The sequence below is a fragment of the Lacerta agilis genome, chromosome 8 (genome assembly GCF_009819535.1).
Source record: "Lacerta agilis isolate rLacAgi1 chromosome 8, rLacAgi1.pri, whole genome shotgun sequence".
Lineage (NCBI taxonomy): Eukaryota > Metazoa > Chordata > Lepidosauria > Squamata > Lacertidae > Lacerta > Lacerta agilis.
In genome coordinates, this window is record NC_046319.1 from 70708968 (window position 1) to 70721920 (window position 12953).

A 12953-nucleotide genomic window follows, 5' to 3' on the forward strand; every position below is an offset into this window, starting at 1 on the left:
TGCCTCGCTTCACCTGACCCTGCACTGCTATCCGCTTTGTTCAGCCCTGGCCTCTCTCCATCCTTGTCTTGTCCATCTCATGCAGACTGTGGGCCCTCGGGGTAAACGAATGCACAATTCCTATGCTCTGTGTATCCCTCCTGCGCCACACTGTTAAATAGCCATAACTGCTGATGCAGATGGATGGATCGATGGGTGGGTGGGTGGGTGGGTGAAGGTGCTGAGAAGATGGAACTGAAGTGGGAATGTTGCAGCAGAGAATGGAGAGAAAGAGGAGGAGGAGGAGGAGGAGGAGAATTGGGATGGGTGGTTCTGCTACAAGACAACCTGAATAGAGGGGATGTGGAAGGACCTGAGGCAGATTGGAGTTCCATGAAGCACAGGGCAGGAGTGGAAATGTAGGGCTCAGTTGGGAAGTAAGGATGGGTAAATCTGTCCATTTCAGTTTCTGTTTTTTTACTTTCTTTTTTCAGTCCAGAATGTTCAGTTTCCCTCATTTCCACAACAGTTTGCATATATAGCCCTCATGAAAATTAATCAGCATTTCCATGCGTGTTCCTCTTAGTGTAAACATTTCTGTAGGCAAACTTGCCTGATTTACACACATTTTGCAAAGCAGTTTCCACAGATATAATGCATTTTTAGCGTAATTTTCACAAACATGCGTATTTTTAATGCACACATTACAACAATATGCACAATTTGGGTTGGTTTTTTTTTGCACCTGACTTGGCTGGAGAACTGCATTGCAGAATCTGGAGAAGTGCCCATTTCGAAGGATGGTTGTTTTTTTTGTTCACATATGGTTCCGAAAGGTGAGGGTGGGTACATTCACCTTTCAATGAGAACTGAATCACATTTCTCCCCTACTGAGAAAGTTTCCTGTATAGATTGAAATGAACGGGAGCTGCAGAACTGCCCAGCAAGAGAGGGATTGCAGGTCAAATCCCTTGGCCAAATTCTGACTTCTTCCAGGAGAAAACAGCCAGCTTCAGAGCACATCAGAAGCCTAGCTGCCCCCTTCATTACCCTACTGCTTTTGACCAAGGTCTGCAGCAGTGCTTAATTTTTCAAAAAATGGAAGGGTTCAAATCTGCCTGGAAGCCCTCTCCTTAACCCTGGGCACAAGGGAGAACAGATATGATGACTCAGTCCTGAAGACAGAATACACAGAAGCATAGAGTTGGAAGAGACCACAAGGGCCATCCAGTCCAACCCCCTGCCAAGCAGGAAACACCATCAAAGCATTCCTGACAGAAGACAACAAGGGTGAGTGAAATCTTGGACTGTGTACAGACAGTTGTTTCTCTGGCCGTATGGGAGAACTTCCCCTCTTATCTCTATGTAAGTACACACAGATAATGGAAGCTGAAGGGGATTTACTGCCCAGGGTAGAAGGTCTGCTCATTCCGTTCCCCCGCTTTCTAATTAAGGGCTCTCCCCATGCAGCACAATCTTATACATGTTTACTCGGAAGAAAGCTTCATGGAGCCCAGTGGGACTTACTCCCCAGTAAGCATGCTTAAAATAGCAGCCTTAATCTCATAGCAGGTAATAAGAGTGCTGAAATTGACTAGACCAAATAAGTATTTTCTGGTTCAGTCAATTTCATTCCTAAGGGGAAACTGTCCATGTTTCCTGCTTGCATGGAGATGCACCTGTTTTCTCATGTACATTTTTTTAAAAATAGAAGTGCATCAAGCATAATTTAACAGGGGCACTACACTGCCTGGGACTGTCTTACCAAAACACACATACAGCTCATACAATCCTGGATGCCCTGGCTGGAGCTCCTTTTGGCTTTCCTCTGCTACTGCTTGAAGCACTGTGGAAATTTCAAGGAACATTTGGGCTAGAGACCATAGCAGGCCACAAAGATCAAACAAAACCCCATGCATTGAAGGCGAGAAAGCTCCACAAGATCACCTCCAGCTCTCTGAGAAGTTATCATTGGTACTCAAGCCCAGCAAGGGCAAATAAGGCTTCAAGAGAGACTCTTGCTTCAACCAGGGTTTTTAATGTGAATGGAAACCCTGTGCTGGCTTATCATAGAATCATAGAGTTGGAAGAGACCACAAGGGCCATCCAGTCCAACCCCCTGCCAAGCAGGAAACACCATCAAAGCATTCCTGACAGATGGCTGTCAAGCCTCCGCTTAAAGACCTCCAAAGAAGGAGACTCCACCACACTCCTTGGCAGCAAATTCCACTGCCGAACAGCTCTTACTGTCAGGAAGTTCTTCCTAATGTTTAGGTGGAATCTTCTTTCTTGTAGTTTGAATCCATTGCTCCGTGTCCGCTTCTCTGGAGCAGCAGAAACAACCTTTCTCCCTCCTCTATATGACATCCTTTTATATATTTGAACATGGCTATCATATTACCCCTTAACCTTCTCTTCTCCAGGCTAAACATACCCAGCTCCCTAAGCCATTCCTCATAAGGCATCGTTTCCAGGCCTTTGAACATTTTTGGTTGCCCTCCTCTGGACACGTTCCAGCTTGTCAGTATCCTTCTTGAACTGTGGTGCCCAGAACTGGACACAGTATTCCAAGTGAGGTCTGACCAGAGCGGAATACAGTGGTACTATTACTTCCCTTGATCTAGATGCTATACTCCTATTGATGCAGCCCAGAATTCCATTGGCTTTTTTAGCTGCTGCATCACACTGTTGACTCATGTCAAGTTTATGGTCTACCAAGACTCCTAGATCCTTTTCACATGTACTGCTCTCAAGCCAGGTGTCACCCATCCTGTATTTGTGCCTTTCATTATTATTTTTTGCCCAAGTGTAGTACTTTACATTTCTCGCTGTTAAAATTCATCTTGTTTGCTTTGGCCCAGTTCTCTAATCTGTTAAGGTCATTTTGAAGTGTGATCCTGTCCTCTGGGGTATTAGCCACCCCTCCCAATTTGGTGTCATCTGCAAACTTGATCAGGATGCCCTCAAGTCCATCATCCTAGTCATTGATAAAGATGTTGAATAAGACTGGGCCCAAGACAGAACCCTGTGGCACCCCACTAGTCACTTCTCTCCAGGATGAAGAGGAGCCATTAATGAGCACCCTTTGGGTTTGGTCAGTCAGCCAGTTACAAATCCACTGAATGGTAGCATTGTCTAGCCCGCATTTTACCAGCTTCTTTACAAGAATATCATGGGGCACCTTGTCAAAGGCCTTGCTGAAATCAAGATAGGCTACATCCACAGCGTTCCCTTCATCTACCAGGCTTGTAATTCTGACAAAAAACGAGATCAGATTGGTCTGACATATTTTTCAGAAACCCATGCTGACTTTTTAGTGATCACAGCATTCCCTTCTAGGTGCTCACAGACCGTTTACTTAATGATCTGTGAGCACCTAGAAAGGAACACTGTGATCACTTGGCCAGAATGCTCACCTACATTACAGATACCTCTCTCTCACTCCCCACTTCTGCATGTACAGCAAACACAAATGAGTCTCTACAATGATCCAAGCACCATATGCAATACCAGAGTGCCACACTTCCTCCTTTCAGCTGGAGGCACAATTCGAGCATCACAACCCCCCTCCCCAATATCTGCTACTGTAGGGCTGGGGAACCCATAGTTGTTAAGACTGCAACTCCCATCATCCCTGATCATCAACCATGCTGGCTGAGGCTGATGGGAGCTGGAGTCCAAGAACACCTGGAGTGCCACATGTTTCCCATCCCTGTCCTGACATAGGCTCTCCCACCTCTGCTGAGTATCAGGAGTCCCTGCAGCTACAGCAATAACCTTGAGAATGTAGGAGGGACAAGGAAATGCTACTCAGGAGGAGATGCCTCTGACACAATACCAGAGTAGAATCTAACAAAGCGAGAACTAGAGCACCTTCCTTCTGGAGATGAAGAAACGATCCCACCTTTGTTCAGTGGTGGCGATGCTTGTGTGTGCACACTCTGGATTCTCAATTATAACCAGGGCTCTGTGTACTGTCTGCCAAATGAAAAATTCTGCAGCAAGATAATGTAAATTCTGCACCAAGAAAAGCCCAGTTCTGCAATCTGCATAAACTATGCAAATGAACTCAATATTTTTTTCTCATTTTGTTTAATTCACCCTACTTTTTTTTAACCCCCCTATTTTTACATAATCATTCTTCTGCTATTCAAGGAGAGGGACAAGGAGCTAAGACCACTTGGGATCTTGTTCAGCCACCTCTTTGGCTTCAGAGATTCAGCAGGCATAGCACAAAAAGTTTTGCAAGCATACAGCCATAACTATAATAGCTAGGAACTTGCTCCCCCACCCACCCAAAAACAAAGCTGGGATTCCCCCCCCCCCAAAACCCTGAATTTAACCCCTACCACATTCTGAGTTTTCTGTACTCCTGCAGTATCATGGCACGTACACAGCTGCATAGGACTGTAGATGCTCCATGTTTACATAGAAACTAACATTATTCTGCTTACCTACATTCTGTGTCAAGAAATGCTGAGGTCTAGCAACTTGTGTAGGACAGTGGAAACTGAACACATTTGCATGCATTTGCACAATATAACTTACAAACAGGCAGTTTCATTTAAGTGGATTGAGAGGCTAAATTACCATTGCTGACTGTAAATGCATCATCATCATCATCATCATTATTAACCTAGTCAAAGCACATCTTATAAGTTTTGAGGGTTGGACTACATAGACGTTATAGGAGATCTGCGGCTGCAGTCATAAACAGCAACCCTTCATCTCCTCTTCCTCCTTCCGTAGTGGCATCAGCAGCTACAAACAAAACAGGAATCCACACCGATAACTGAGAAGATGCCAGAATCAAGGCCAATAAGGTGCAGATGTAATCTGACCAGTGATCTACAGTGTTTCTGTTGACTTCCTCCTGACACATTTGGAAACGCAGCCCCTTTATGGGCATGTGGCATGCTAGAAGGAGATGCAATTTTGTGTCGACTAAATGCCAGCTGCAATGGGTTGGGCTTTCCTTATAAACTTGCCACTTAACAGCCTCACATGTGGCATTTCCTCAGTTCTCAGCATCTACCGCAACATTTAGTTTGATGCCCAAACCATGCAAAAACCTGCTAAACCTGTTTACCAGAAGCAAAAGTGGGGTGAGTGCACACCTCACAAGCAGAAACTTCTCTTTCAAACTACCTTCAATTGTACTGGGGATGGGGGATATATCTGCAGGGAAGGATCACCCACAAAGCCTTGCAAATAAGTCTACAAAAACTACTAGCCTGCAGGAGAGATTTGATAACCAGCTCAGGGGCCAGTTTCTTGTCTTTCTGTGTTGGCCACTGAAGTGGAGAATCTCCTCCGTGGCCAGCATGAAAACAAGAGGTATTATTAGCCTCATAGCAGCGGTTCCATCAAGACAGGACTTCAGGGCAGGTGTCTAAGGCCTCACTTGGCAGAATGAGCAGGAGGGAGTCCCAGTCACAGCAGGGCCAGCAGATCGCAATGTGAAGCAAGTGAAACAATAGACACTGCTATCTAAAGAGAGGACCTCAAAGTCCAAAGTACAGTCGTACCTTGGAAGTTGAACGGAATCCATTCCGGAACTCCGTTCAACTTCCAAAACATTCGAAAACCAAAGCACGGCTTCTGATTGGCTGCAGGAAGCTCCTGCAGCCAATCAGAAGCCGCAGAAGCACTGTCAGACATTCAGCTTTCAAAAATAGTTCACAAACTGGAACAGTCACTTCCGGGTTTGCAATGTTCGGGAGCCAAAATGTTCGGGAACTAAGGTTGAAGGCGGCGGCGGCGGCGAGGGTTTTCTTTCTATGTAGCATGGACCTTGATGCAACTCCTGGTTTCTGCAAGTGACCAGGCAAATCGTCAAATGCAAGGCTTGATCTTTGATTAACTTTGCCTCATCACATCCACAAAGATGCCTGCTGGTATTTTTCACACATTCACGAGCTTATCTTTACAATAGGACTAGAAACTTCTTTTTTATGACAAATCTGAATGCTGAATTCTATCCCAAACATAGAACTTTTTGTGTGTGTGTGGTGCATGTGCAGAAGTGCTGAATACACAAAACCCTGATTATAATTCCGTCTGAAAAGGGAGCCTTTGAAGTCAGGGCTGGGGGGTCCCAAGATACAATCAGCAATAATGACTCAAGAACTAGAAAGAGCAAAGAAGAAAAGAGGAAGGAAAATAGAATAAAGACATAAATAAGGAAGAATTCAAGTGCCATGGTGCTTTTGTTCAACAAAGATACAGAGGAGAGATACTGGTGTGGGTTTGTGCATATGTGTATGTGTGTGTGAAGGTAGAGAGGGGGATGGGAGTCCTTAGCTCAAGGGAAATTGACAAGAAAAGATTTTATGAAAAGTACAGAAAAAGAACACCATTGATTTTAGAGAGCTGGCAGATGTTCCAAGCAATGATTTTTCTAGCGGAAATATACACCCCACCCCCAATGAATGGAAAAAAAACCAAAGCAAAACACCAACCCAATCACTGTCAAAAGCAGGAAAATTCCTGGGCCAAACAAAGAATTAAACCAGCCATTCCCTCTTCCTGATTTCTCTCTATAGACCGCATAAGTTACCTGGCAATCAACATTGTCAGGAGAAGTCATTCTTACCCCTGTGTTCTAAAGGGTGAAATTCCATGCCTCAAAAAATTTAGCAGACTTGGCTCAATGACCTTTAACAGTTCTTCCAAAGACTCCGGCGTGCCGTCATATCTAAGGGCTGCGGGTTCGGTTCTCGGTGCTGGTCCTCAGACAGCGTTCACGGAGTGCATTTATAAGATGTCAGCCTCTCTCGCAATGCCCCAAAGGAGACCTCCTTCCTGCCTAGGCTGAGCTCAGCAGCCTTCCAAATATTGCTGATAGTTTTCCTGGCCCCAGGCTGCAAAAAATAATAATAAATGGCCTGCAAATCTGTCTGAATCAATCTGGAAGGGGGCAGAAGGAATTCCACCGCCTATGGAGGTTCTCAGCCCAGCTTGTAAATCATAATAATTAAAAGGGAAGCTCCTAAATGTTGTCAGCTGCTGAAATCCTTGCTCCCAAACAACAGCGAAAGAAGGAACCAAAAGGAAAAAAGGAGGTTAAAATAACAGAACGAACAAAACCCTTTGTGAAATTGGTATTCCGGGGTCTGTGCATTCGAAGGACGAAAGGTCCCATCAGCCCAAGGAGGAAAATGTTGCTGTTCCATTTAAGTCGCAGAGGTGAGGGGTGGGGTGAGCAATGTCTGCAGTCAACCCTATAGAGCCCTGTGTCTTTTCGGTTGTGTTAAATAACAAGTTCAACTGGGAGTGTCTGAGATGGAGTGTGAAGATAAATGGCTGTAGAAACAAATGCATATTTTTTTCCATTTCGTTTTGTTTTCTTCTATCCCTCACAGTGATGGGGTTCTTGATAAATTTCATTTCTCTCTCTCTCTTCATCTTTTCCAGAAAGTAGAGATGCCTCCCCCCTCTCTCTTTCTTTCCCTCTCTTGGATTCATTCCTTTTCACCTGTTTCCTTCCGTGTTTCTGCTTCATTTCCCCAGCCGCCCTAAACCTTAAACAGCAGAGTCACAAAGGCGGATGACAGCAGGCCCAGGAAGAGGGGAGATTCCATGCTGGAGGCTGCCATGTTATCCAGAGAACCTGGTCCTAAGAGGAGGAGGAGGAGGAGGAGGAGGAGGAGGAGGAGGAGGAGGAGAAGAAGAAGAAGAAGAAGAAGGGTTTGTTTTAACTGGAGTGTTAGAAATAAAATTGGCCCTCTCTACTAGGATTAGGCAAACATGTCAATTTTGAGTTCCCTCAGTGTCTCATTTTTTCCAGTCTTAGAAGTTCCATTCTCCACAATTGTACATCACTTTGCAAACTCCCCCCCCTTAAAATTGGTTATCTCCCACTTGGAGTACGGCAATGTGCTCTGCATGGGGCTACCTTTGAAGGTGACTCAGAAACTACAACTAATCCAGAATGCAGCAGCTAGACTGGTGACTGGGAGCAGCCGCCGGCATCATATAACTCTGGTCCTAAAGATCTACATTGGCTCCCAGTACTTTTCTGAGCACAATTCAAATGTTGGTGCTGACCTTTAAAGCCCTAAACAGCTTCGGCCCCACTGTTTGGTCCAGCTCTGAGGGCCTTCTGGTAGTTCCCTCACTGCAAAGCTAAGTGATGTTGCAGTGAAGCAGGCAGAGGGCCTTCTCAGTAGTGATTTCCTCCCTGTGAAATGCCCTCCCATCAGATGTCAAGGAAATAGACAACTGACTTCTAGAAGACATCTGAAGGCAGCCCCATATGGGGAAGCTTTTAATGTTTGATGTTTTATTGTGCTTTTATGTTTGTTGGAAGCCACCCAAGGTGGCTGGGGCAACCCAGTCAGATGAGTGGGTACAAATAATAAAATCATATTATTATTATTATTATTATTATTATTATTATTTAAAATTCACCACCATTATAGTGTGCATTTCTCCTTTACCTGTACACCTTTCTCCCAATAAACACATTTTTATGCAATTTTGTCTGATTAACATGTTTACAAAGCAATTCCCCCTAATATTATGCCTTTTGTGTATGCTATTGTCATTAACCGATGCATGTTTTTTTTTTAATGCACACATTACTAGTGTGTGCAGTTTTGTATGCCTTACTTGCTGGGAGAGCTGCGTTGCAAAATTCAGAGATGGGTGTATTTTGCAAGAGGGCTGCGCATTGTTCTGGGAAGTTCTAGTTTTCACCTTTCGATGCAAAGTGAATCAAATTTCTCTCCCACCCACACTACTTCTCATATGCCCGGCCAGTCCAGTGGCTCTAGGAGTCAAACTGAGGGTGCAAGTGGTGGCAGGAAAAATATTCTGAGAGTTGATTTAACACAACCATTGGGAGGAAAAGGCCCCTTCCTAGTGGGCCCAGTCAAGGTTAAGACACAACCTCCACCAGGGATGGGGGAGGTGGTAGCAGGAAGAGGAGAAGAGAGACTCACTGATGAGCCGTAAGCTGACATTGAAGGAGCCTAAGTTGTTGGAAGCCAGGCAGGTGTAGTTCCCATAATGACGAGCAGTGACGTTGCTGAAGAGCAGCATGGAACGAGTGCGCTCATTCTGGATCTGCAGTCCATCCACGCCGCCAATTACTCTGCTAGGAAAAGGGAGTGGGAGGGGAGCATGGGCGGGTAACATTGTTAAAGCATTGTGCTCTGAGAATACGGGGAATTATAGAAAATACCAGCTTGCAACTGATCTCATGCCCTGTCCCTGATTTGCCCATGATCAGCATTCTACTTCCTGGCTTCTTTGCATGAGAGTTAGCCCTTTGTTAAAGAGATATAAGTTTCCAGTGATGGCCCTTGTTTTTTAGTTCGCACCTCCCACCACCACCACCACTGCAACCCTTGGAAGCTGCCCACCCACGTGTCCTGGCACGTCCGTGCGTGGTCAAGATCCCAGTGCACAAAAGGAGGGTCTTTATCCTGTTGCGCATTTGCGTTGCTAGATCCCTTTCCCTGCACCATGGCTTCACCCAGGCACAAACATTTCAGATCGCTGCTGGTAACTTGCGAGGAGAAGAGAAGTGGGGACAGAGGAAGTGGGCAGGGGAGATGCAAAAGGGGACACTTTTCTGGCAAACTGCACACAGGTATCAGTCTGAACCAAGTCAAGAAATCGCAAAGGGGCAGCTTGCTCATGCATCGTTGGAGACAAGGCTAGGTGTTTTGGAAGCCCTCAAATCCTGGGAGGCATTTGGACAGGGAGCGTTTCAAAGGCATCCCCAGAAATCAAAAGCTACGGGAGGCGGGGAGGCTGAATCGGCCAATGCAGTCCAAGGGCTCCCTTTGCAGTTTCCACACCTCTCTATGCCACCTTCCCACAGTCCCAGTGGCTGTTTATCTCTGCTCTGGCCTGTCAGACAGGCGATCCATCATCTGTTGGACCACAGCCCCCACAGCGGCAGTAGATCTGGATTCACCTGCCTCCTTTTATCTGATACGGTGGTGTGTGTGTGTGTGTGTGTGTGTGTGTGTGTGAATGCACATGTATGCATGCCTATTGTTGCTTGCCACTCCTGAGAGGGAAGCTTCTTCTTTATTAAATGTGGCAGCAAGGATGGTATATCCCATGCCAGCCCTCCTACCAGGCAAAGTATTTCACATACAGACTCTCCTATTATCCAGACTATTTTCTCTCCCCTCACCCCCGAGTTTTAAATCTATGTAGCCATCTAGCCTGGCTTGGTTTCAACAGCTGCAAAACCCGTGACTCACCAAACCGAATGCAGCCCGGCAACCATGTTATTATCTTTTTTTCCTCCCCTTGCTTCACCATCATCCCTGTTTTTGCACTTCTGAGCAGCCAGAAAGAGCAGGAGTTTTATTTGGTCTGCAGTGTGCTGGTTATTGGCTCAAATGGTTACAAGAAGGGATGGGAGTAGGAGGCAATTTCTGCCCTTCCTTGGTTTCTCTCAATCAGTGCTGCTTCTGTTCCCCTACAGTTCAGCTTCCATGAAGATCTATGTGATTCATCTCGCCATGGGCGAAATTTACACCATGTAGTCCAATCTCCTGCTTGTTGTGTGAGTTCCAGAGCAAAAATAAAAACATGAGAAGGGTCCGGCACATCAGGCCAATGACCCATCTAGTGAAGTGTCCTGTCTTTGCAGTGGCCAAACAGATGCCTGTGGGAAACCCACAAGCAAGACCCGAGCACAAGAGCCCTCATCCATCCTGTGGCTTCTAGCAACATTGCCACCTCCGACCAACCTGGTGCTAGCCATTGATAGCCTTATCGAATACAAGCATTCTTCACAAATGGTTGTCCCACCACTACTCACAGACCTCCAGTGAAGGAGAAACCACTACCCCTCTAGGAAATGGGGTTCTATTATTAAGCTGCCCTTAAAAGTCACGAGGTTTCTCTTAATGTTCAACCAAACAAATACCCTGCCCTTTGGGGGCGGCAGAGAACAATCCTTTGCCTTCACCCGTGTGGCAGCCTTTCAGGTTAAACACTGCCTCCCCCTCCGATGCTACCACTCTGATCAAATTTAGAGCCCGCTGTCACTGCTTTGTAAGTAAAAACAAAAATATTGGGAGAATCTGGACATGGAACATGCAATTTGGCCCTTAGCCCCAGCTCAAATTAAACCCCAGTTGCTTGTCCATCAACCAGAACTTCAGAATTTTATGGTTTCTAACAATTTTATTGTATAAACTCCACATTGCTCTTACTGACTGCTATCAAATCACTGGTGTTTTTTTTTTTAATGTCCTTGTGTTCCTGGGTGGCTTCCTCCCGCCCTCTGCCCTGACTTTTTGCGTCTGATGTTCAGTGCGCCCACAGCTATGTCATTGTTTCCTAATAAAGTAAGATAAAAAGTCATGGTTTCTTTTCGCTGAGCAGTTCTAACCACAAACAGCCCCCCTGAGACGCAAGAGGTTTGAACCATGAACTGTTATCACCAAGCTAGCGCGGGAACACTGGAGGGAAACAACTGGGAAGCTGATCGGGAGATAATTGCAAATCATCTTGTCAGGTGTCAATCCCTGCAGAACCGGAACTCGGCTCCCGAAAGAGAGGCCTCAGCTGTTCAGCTAAGCACAGAAATTCCCCCCTCTGCCTCTTCCTTCAGGAGCCTATTTCTCCCCACAGCACTTACTCCTTCCTACCAAGTTAACAAATGAATGCAAACATGGAAAAGAGCAAAATCCAGGGATGGATTTAAGGCTGTGCAAGGGCTGCACATGCACTGGGTACTGAACTGGCGGGGGGGGGGGGGTTGCTATCTCAAAGACTGTTAAGTGAGGTGCTGGGCTTTGGGAAGGAAGCATGAGAACTCTGACAGGGTCCTAGTGCCCTCCTTCTCCTTCCCAGAACCTAGATAGCACTTTCCCATATTTAGGAGTAGATGAGAAGGCTCTAGGACCTGCCAAAGCCCTAGCACCTCCTCCCCAAAGCCCAGAAGAGGGCAGAACAGAGGCAGAACAGGGTGGAGTGGGCTTATGCACACTCTGCTGACCTAGCCCCCCCCCCCCCCCCCAGAACGGAACCCCTATGCAAAATGTGTACACGCCCCTAACCTTTGTTCCCATCGCTTGACTGCAGAACTGCATTGCAAAATCCGGGAAAGCGTGAATTTCGATACTTTGGTTTGCTCTTTTGTTTTAGGAAGGGCAAATTTGATGGGTTCCCCTTTAAACGTGAACTAAATCGAATCTCTCCCTCATCCCAATAGTCAAGGGTGACGAGAGTTGTTGCAGAACAGCACCACCAGGCGGGCTGAACAGCATTGGCTACCCCTGCTACAGACCTATACAAATTACCATTTCCCACCTGTACCAGGTGAGCACAACCCACTCATCACACGCCAGGGCCTGCCAGGGGACTTGACAACAGCTCCCCTCTCCCCCCCCCCCCCAATCCCAGGCAGGCAACCACACCACACGGTTTATCAAGCCCCCCAGGGGACGGTGGACTATACGTGACTGATGGGCCGTGTTCTGCTTGGAGAGTTACAAATTAATCTGCGTTAAGCGACCATGAGTACGCGCCGTGGGTTTGTTTAATAAGATTGCCATTTGGAAGGTTAAAGCATGCGGCGCTGTCTAACTAATGAGACACACAGAGAAGTTACATGGTGGGAGGGGGGAAGAGAAGCTGCCTTCTACTAGGTTAAGTGATCCGCCTGCCTATCTCAAGAGCTCTGATTGGCCACGACTCCCCAGGATCTCAGGCAGAGAAGGCTTGTCACCATCACCTGCCACCTCGATCCTTTTCGCAGGGTTTGAACTCGGGGGCTTCTGCAATCATTGCCTGTGCTGCCACACTGACTTTCGAGTGCCAGTCCTGTGATTCCTTTTACTTTTTGTTTATTTGCTTAAACAGGAGAGTTTGGAAAAAAGAAAAAGACGACTGCAGAGCAGACTTTCTCAAACTTGGGTCCTTACTGCTGGTCCTGGTAGCTAGGGGTGATGGGAGTTGTAGTCCAACAACATCTGGGGACTCGAGTTTGAGAAAGG

The 12953-nt window shown here is 46.4% G+C and overlaps 1 protein-coding gene across 2 annotated transcripts in view; it reads right to left on the reverse strand.

The window, feature by feature from the left end:
* Positions 1-6169: 6169 nt before the first annotated feature.
* IGLON5 (IgLON family member 5) overlaps positions 6170-12953 on the reverse strand; it is a 124322-nt gene continuing 117538 nt past the window's right edge. Inside the window, exons 7-8 of one of the 2 annotated variants that reach the window (XM_033158200.1) lie at positions 8925-9079; positions 6170-7597 (exon numbers count right to left, since the gene is read on the reverse strand). In XM_033158200.1, coding sequence (XP_033014091.1) covers positions 7497-7597; positions 8925-9079 — 256 coding nt within the window. In that variant the 3' untranslated portion in view covers positions 6170-7496. The remainder of the gene's footprint in view (positions 7598-8924; positions 9080-12953) is intronic. The other variant, XM_033158201.1, reaches the window with a different exon arrangement.